This window comes from Phyllopteryx taeniolatus, chromosome 22 (assembly GCF_024500385.1).
Source record: "Phyllopteryx taeniolatus isolate TA_2022b chromosome 22, UOR_Ptae_1.2, whole genome shotgun sequence".
NCBI lineage: Eukaryota > Metazoa > Chordata > Actinopteri > Syngnathiformes > Syngnathidae > Phyllopteryx > Phyllopteryx taeniolatus.
In genome coordinates this window covers 10,746,837-10,753,101 of record NC_084523.1, presented here as the reverse complement: position 1 = coordinate 10,753,101, position 6,265 = coordinate 10,746,837, and the positions used below count along the sequence as shown (strand labels likewise).

The following is a 6,265-nucleotide window of genomic DNA, read 5'->3' as shown; positions in this document are numbered from 1 at the left end:
GGTTTTTTTTTTTTTTTTTTTTTCAACGGGATAAGGGCCGAACACACGAATACACAATGAGAACATTCGCAAGGAGCTGCCGGAAGCCACAAGTTCATGATGCCACGCCTCTTAAAGGCACACAAACACCAGAGTTGGGACTTTGGCTTTGTCCCAATGTACAGTCGTTACACGATAAAGCCGTTTATTTCTTGATTCTGTTTGAGTTATGTTTTTAATGTTTTTCTTGACTTCAATCGGGAAAACCGATTTGAGATGCACGTAAATGAGCTCGGTTCAACTTAAGTCCCGGTCCCGCTTGGAAACCTCATTTGAAGCAAAAAGCGAGTCCTTTCTTACCTTGCACTGTTTATCCCGTCAGAACTGGCGGGCGTGCGCTCCTTCGTGGCGCAGCGGGAAGCGGTGTCGCGCATCGTCGGCGGTCAGGAGACGTGGGCGCACTCGTGGCCGTGGCAGGTGTCGCTCCGCTTCGTCACCGTGCCGGCGTGCGGGGGCGCCGTCCTCTCGCCGATCTGGGTCGTCTCGGCGGCGCACTGCTTCAAAAGGTGCCCGTCTGCTCGACGACGACGACGACAACGACAACGACAACTGCAACGATAAAGTTTTGTGTGCGCGCGCAGGTTCAACCAAGCTTCCTTCTGGACTGTTCTGGCGGGAAAACACGACCTGGACAACCCCGACGAGGAAGGACAGCAGGTGCATAGCAGATCTGACATTAGCGCGAGAGCACCGACCGGACAAGAACCTCGACCTTTCTTGAAACTAGTAAACTTGTCTCAGAGGTTTGGTGAAGGAATGCAAATGAGTAGCGGACCGTCTTTTATAACGCGCCGGCGGCCCTCGTGGATGAAATTGCACGCGCGCACGAGTACAGTCCGTCAAGCGATGTGTCAGGGTTACATGTGCGGTGAGCGATTGTCCGCTTCGGTCACTTTCGGCCGCGTCACTCTGTGCGCCTAAGGAGAACTATTTTCGGACACTCTGAGTGTTCTAGAAGGTTCTGAGCGCGGCTGTGGTCCCGGTTCAGGTGGTGGGCGTGTCGGCCATCGTGAGCCATCACCGCTACAACGCCGCCACCAAAGAATTCGACGTGGCTCTGCTGCGGCTGGAGCGGCCGCTCGCCTTCGACCGCTTCGTGCGCCCCGTCCACGTGTGGGTGGCGCCGTTGCCCACCCTGAAGAAGTGCACCGTCACCGGCTGGGGGTCCACACGGGAGAGTGAGCGTGCGGCGGCGGCGTGACTCCAGCTGGTTGGTTGGTTTTTTTTTTTTGTTTTTTTTTAAAATTCCCCCGCTTGGCAGATGGGCCGCGCGTGACCCGACTGCAGGAGGTCAACGTGACTGTGATGACCTCTGACCTCTGCCAGCGCTACTACAAGAGCAGGATAAGGACGCACATGTTCTGCGCGGGACAGAAAGAGGGCGGAGTCGACGCATGTCAGGTGATCTGTGTGCGCGCAGGTGTGTGTGCGCGCGCGTGCACGAGTGTTGACGCGCGTGTGTGTGTTGTTAGGGCGACTCCGGCGGTCCGCTGTCTTGTTATGACAGCCGGCGCTTCCGGCTCGCGGGCGTGGTGAGCTGGGGCGTGGGCTGCGGTCGCGCCAGGAAGCCCGGCGTGTACACCAGACTGCAAGATCACGTTCCGTGGATGGCGGACGTCGTCGGTAAGAATTTGGCCAAAAGCTTCAACTTTGTCGGCGTCGAGGATTCCGACAGCTGTCTGTTTTTGTGCCTTTCAGGCAACCGCGACGTGGCGTACACAGACCGGCTGGCCAGAGGTACGCTGACGCCTCGTCTTCTCTTTTCGGCCTGATGCGAACGCCCACCCGCGTGTTGCGGTGCGACAACAGAGGACCGGTGCGGGAAGCGGCAGAAGTCCACCTGTCAGAACCTTCCGGGCCCGGCGGGTCTCTCTGTTCCGGAGGCGGGCGAGGCGAGGGCGGAGAATGTGACGGAGGCGTGTCCGGGGGCTTGGCCCTGGCAGGTCAGCCTCCAGGCGAACGGCGTCCATTACTGCAGTGGGGTTCTGGTCCATCGCCACTGGGTGCTCGCCGCGCGACACTGCGGGGTCAGGTAAGATCACGACCGCCGGAACGGGCCGCGACTTTCCCGGTGGCGCCGCTTTGTTCTCGTGCAGAGCGGGAGAGGATACGGCCGTCCTGGGAGGTCACGACCTCGGCTTGTCTCTGTCCCAAACTGTCCCCGTGGACCGGGTTTTGGAGCTTCCCCAGGAAGACGGCTTCCCTCCTAAAGATGACCTCTCGCTGCTGCGCCTCGCTGTTCCCGCCAGACTCGGTAGGACCGCCTGACGCCCGAGCGTCGCGATGTCCTCGGTCGGTCGGTCGGTCACGTCACGTCTAACGCCGAACCCTTGTGTGCAGGCGCCAGCGTGACGCCGCTTTGCGTGTCCGAGGAGGACGAGGAACTGGACAACGGCTGGAGATGTATCAGCGCCGGCTGGGGGGCGACGTCCGCCACGGGTAATGTCCACGTGCACTTTGACGCTCGACGAAAGAAGCCCCCGCCGAAAGCTCCGCCCACACCCAGTAACCGCACGCTGGGCGTCGTCTCCACTTTGCACTTTGCGGCTGACGTGAACGCTCTCATCCGCCAAAAAGTTGGTCTTTATCAAGACTGAGGGCGGGGCCTGCCGATTCGCTCGCCCATGCGATATTTGCATCTTGCAATGGCGACAGTTCGCACTTTTGAGCTTCCTTTCACATGGGACAGATTTTTGGGAGTCTCACTTAGACAAAATGTTTTTGCTGAAGAAGGGGGGGGGGTGGTGACTTCTTGATTGGGAAGTCGGGAACGATGAAGGTTTGTGAACCCGGTCTCCGGTCTCTGCGTTAGCGCTCATTCCCGACTCCCCAATCACAAGAGGGATTTTTCAGGAACTATCTCGGTCTGCAAGTTGAAGTGGTCATTCCAAAGCCGCAGCCTTTTGCCAGACGGTTATTCGGGGAAATGTTGTCACGATGCTAGTATGAGATCGTCAGCGTCGCGCCGCCCGACGTGCACTCCGATTGACCCGAACGCCGTCCTCGTCTCGCCAGCCGCCCTCAACTCGGAGCGCCTGCACCACGCGCGCATCTTGCTGGTGGACCACGCGGAGTGCCGGGCCAAATGGGGTCAGGGCCTCATCGACGACGCCCACGTGTGCACCCATCCCGTCGCCGGCGCCGCCTGCGCGGTAACGCCTCACCTTCGTCGGCTTTACTTTGAAAAGCAGCCGAGCTCAATTTTGCATCTCCTGTTCCCGCGCAGGGTGACTCCGGCGCACCGCTGTTCTGCCAGAAGCGCGGCGCCTATTTCCTCTTCGGGTTGCTCACGTGGGGCGCTCGCCACTGTGAGCCGAACAAGCCGGCCGTCTTTACCAAAGTGTCCGATTATCACTCGTGGATCAGCGAGGTGACGGAGGCGTAACGGAACCGGCGCGCAATCTGCTTTGAGAAGATCCAAACGAACACGTCAAACAATATTTTACAATAAAATCCTAAAGACGTTTTTCCCTTTCATTGACTTTCGGTTGACGAGCAGGTGAAACTTTTGAACACATCTGAAACGCGTTTATTAAACATGCTGTACCACTTACGATAAAATACAAAAGCATAGAACCGGGACAGGTTGGAGGCCGAGCCCTGAAGACCTCGAGCTGGGGAACGCTGCCCCTCCTGCGCAACGCACGCACTGACAGGTTTCATGCTGTGAGTCTGTGTATCGGGGCGCGTTTGAGGAGCATGAGAGGGGAAAGCAGCAACTACTTTGTTTGGGGGTTGTGCCATGTGTAAATGAAGAACAAATAAAAATCCCCCAAACGGCTTCCCCCCGCCCCCTTTCACTGACTTTAGTGTGGCAAGTTACATTTTAAACTCTTTCATCACACGTTTCAACAATTTGTAAAAGGCCCGAGCCCGACCGCAGCGGGTCTTCCGGCGGCCTGTTGGCCTCAGGCACCTCCACCTCCTGCAAGACAACGACGGCCCGCTCACATTTTGCCGCAGAGGTCACCTCGAGGTGTCAAGTGTCGCGAGGACTCACTGCGGCGTCGGCCGAGGTGGCGGAGTCCGGTTCCGGTTCGTCCTCGTAAACCGGGTTGGAGATGCCGCCAGCTCCTCGTGATGATCCTGGCAGGGTCGCAGAGAGTCGGTGAACAAAACACGCCCTCGCACGCTGCGCTGTATGTACAGTTTGGAAACGTGCACACAAATGACATCCAAAGACATATTTTGTATACGTACATGTACATATGCATACATTGCGTCAACAAGCATGCCTCTTGTCCCAATACACACACACTCATGCCACGACAACATCAGAGGTCAGCAAGAGCGCGACGGGTCGGTACCGAACGTCTTGCGTCACGTCCGTGACGCCCGTGTCCTGAAGCGTCGGCGAGAGAAAGAGGCCGGTGAGCGCTCACCTCGCCGACGGTCCCCAGCTCAAACCGTCACCGACGAAATTTGCGACGCAGGAGCGCGAGCGAACGCCTGGGCCCGTCACGTGACACCTGGCGTACGGGTGACAGCAGCCGCCGTTTTTTTTTCCGCAAAGGAAAACTTCGACAACCGATGCGCCCGAACAACCACAAAAACTACAAATGACTGCACTGGACGGGTAAAACAAACGCACCTTCTGAGCCGAGTGGAGCGGCTCGCAGTTGCGTCCGTCTCCCGCGGAACCGTCCGCGCAGCTGCACGACGCCTGAGGGAGCGATTACAATCAAAACGACACACAAGGACGATCAACACTTCCTGTGTCATCTCAGCCTGCAGTCTAAAATCAGGGCTTACTTTGTTCAGGGTCAATGTGAACCAGTCTGCGTTGGCATGGCAACCACCGTTTCCTTCGAGGTATGGATTTCACTCTTGAAAACGCACACACACACACACACTAGCTTATTGTTTTTCGGCGATATTATATACAGTAAATGAATAATCAATAAGTAATGTTTGATATGTCAACTGACCGACACACACCAGCCCATCGCCATAGTAACCCTGATTGCAGACACACGAACGTCGACCAGGTCGGCCTCGCAAACAAACTGCGGCCGCCGTGATCCTGCGCACACGCATCTTTAGCTATACGCACGGACGGTCGGGATGCAGGTCATGTGACAGGTTTCAGTCATTTTTGGGCTGTGGTTTACCTTGACGCAAAAGTTCCATTTCCCTGGAAGCCGCCGGCACACAAACACAGCGGTCCGCACGGTCGGATGACTCAACTGCGGAAACAAACGGGAAGTCACGCGACGCACTCGGAACGCTTCCACACGTCGAGCGCTGAGTCGTATGTCGTTGCCATGGCAATATTGGATGCGGAAAAGTGGCGCGAAAGGTTAGGAGAAGATGAGAAGATCCAGAGACGCCTCGTACGAACGAGGCGTCTCTTGATCTTCTCATCAAGCATTTTCCACGTCACAAGACGAAGAACGGAAAGTGACGTCGTCAGAACATCATTTCGCCGACGTTTGCTTACTTTGTGGCCTTTCAAGCCGTGAACGGACGAGCAGAAAAACTTTGGGCTTGTGTCAGGTCGAGCCATCGTCCCGACCCCACACGCACACACACACACACACACACACGGTGCGACGTCATCGATGGAGAGGACGTTTCGACACGTTTTTCTCAGCGTCGCGCGATGACGCCGGCGTCCGCTTGAAGCCCGAAGGACAAGACAAGACGGACGTCAGGCCGCACCGTCGTCGGCTTGGAACAGCAATTCTGAAACAAACGCACACGCTTTTACTTTGAAAAGTTGTTCCCACATTTCTCAAAATGTGCAAGAAACCAAATCATCAGAACAAACACACACACCTTTGCGTCACTGCGCCAATCATGACAAATGATCTGCACGGAGACTTGTGACCTGTTTGGATTCAGACGTCATCGCCATCGCGGTCAGCCTGCGTCGTCTGTCCTCTCAAGTGCGCCGCTTTTTATCCTAACCCTCTGAACGCCCCAAAACACACACACACACACACACACACACACCCTGCAAGTTTCCCGTCAATCAAAGTGCTGACGTTCATCTTTGAGGATCTTCTCAACTCTTCGACCGCAACGCGACACACAGCCAAAACACACACACACACACACACACTTGAGATTCATTGATTCTGAGTCTATGTGTATTTGCGAGATCAGATAACCCTGACTTGTACATTGCAGTCACTCGCTTGTCTTTCCTCCAACGTCATCGCTGAGGCGCGCACTCACATTCTTCCGAACGATGACCATCGTCCCACAAAAGACATCCAAAAAC

The 6,265-nt window shown here is 56.2% G+C and overlaps 2 protein-coding genes across 8 annotated transcripts in view; one reads left to right on the top strand and one right to left on the bottom strand.

Moving 5' to 3' along the window:
* The window catches only part of ovch1 (ovochymase 1), a 4,003-nt gene extending 487 nt beyond the window's left edge, over positions 1–3,516 (top strand). For 3 of the 5 annotated variants that reach the window (XM_061762686.1, XM_061762690.1, XM_061762688.1), the window contains 10 exons: positions 362–545; positions 621–696; positions 1,028–1,217; positions 1,301–1,440; positions 1,512–1,662; positions 1,738–1,776; positions 1,849–2,071; positions 2,136–2,293; positions 2,380–2,478; positions 3,055–3,516. In XM_061762686.1, coding sequence (XP_061618670.1) covers positions 362–545; positions 621–696; positions 1,028–1,217; positions 1,301–1,440; positions 1,512–1,662; positions 1,738–1,776; positions 1,849–2,071; positions 2,136–2,293; positions 2,380–2,478; positions 3,055–3,413 — 1,619 coding nt within the window. In that variant the 3' untranslated portion in view covers positions 3,414–3,516. The remainder of the gene's footprint in view (positions 1–361; positions 546–620; positions 697–1,027; positions 1,218–1,300; positions 1,441–1,511; positions 1,663–1,737; positions 1,777–1,848; positions 2,072–2,135; positions 2,294–2,379; positions 2,479–3,054) is intronic. The other 2 variants (XM_061762689.1, XM_061762691.1) reach the window with 2 other exon arrangements.
* Positions 3,517–3,539: 23 nt separating this feature from the next.
* Positions 3,540–6,220, bottom strand: LOC133472199 (uncharacterized). Of its 3 annotated transcripts, none has more exons than XM_061762740.1 (8): positions 5,818–6,220; positions 5,480–5,724; positions 5,151–5,225; positions 4,968–5,062; positions 4,792–4,865; positions 4,631–4,702; positions 4,040–4,176; positions 3,540–3,964 (listed from the first exon to the last, which is right to left on the bottom strand). In XM_061762740.1, the coding sequence occupies exons 2-8, from the start codon at positions 5,543–5,545 to the stop codon at positions 3,866–3,868; spliced, it is 618 nt and encodes a 205-aa protein (XP_061618724.1). In that variant the 5' UTR covers positions 5,546–5,724; positions 5,818–6,220; the 3' UTR covers positions 3,540–3,865. The 3 variants fall into 3 exon arrangements, with proteins under 3 accessions (XP_061618724.1, XP_061618725.1, XP_061618726.1); XM_061762741.1 differs by having other exon boundaries at positions 4,040–4,125; XM_061762742.1 differs by lacking the exons at positions 4,631–4,702; positions 4,792–4,865; positions 4,968–5,062; positions 5,480–5,724; positions 5,818–6,220 and having other exon boundaries at positions 5,151–5,471.
* Between the last annotated feature and the right edge of the window lie 45 nt (positions 6,221–6,265).

Bases quoted from the DNA above. Each gene is read 5' to 3' on its own strand.
- LOC133472199 (XM_061762740.1), bottom strand. From the start codon at position 5,545: ATGGCTCGACCTGACACAAGCCCAAAGTTTTTCTGCTCGTCCGTTCAC. The intron at 5,226-5,479 runs GTAAGCAAACGT...TTGTTTCCGCAG, and splicing joins ACGGCTTGAAAGGCCACAAA to TTGAGTCATCCGACCGTGCG. The intron at 4,866-4,967 runs GTCAGTTGACAT...TGCGTTTTCAAG, and splicing joins CGATGGGCTGGTGTGTGTCG to AGTGAAATCCATACCTCGAA.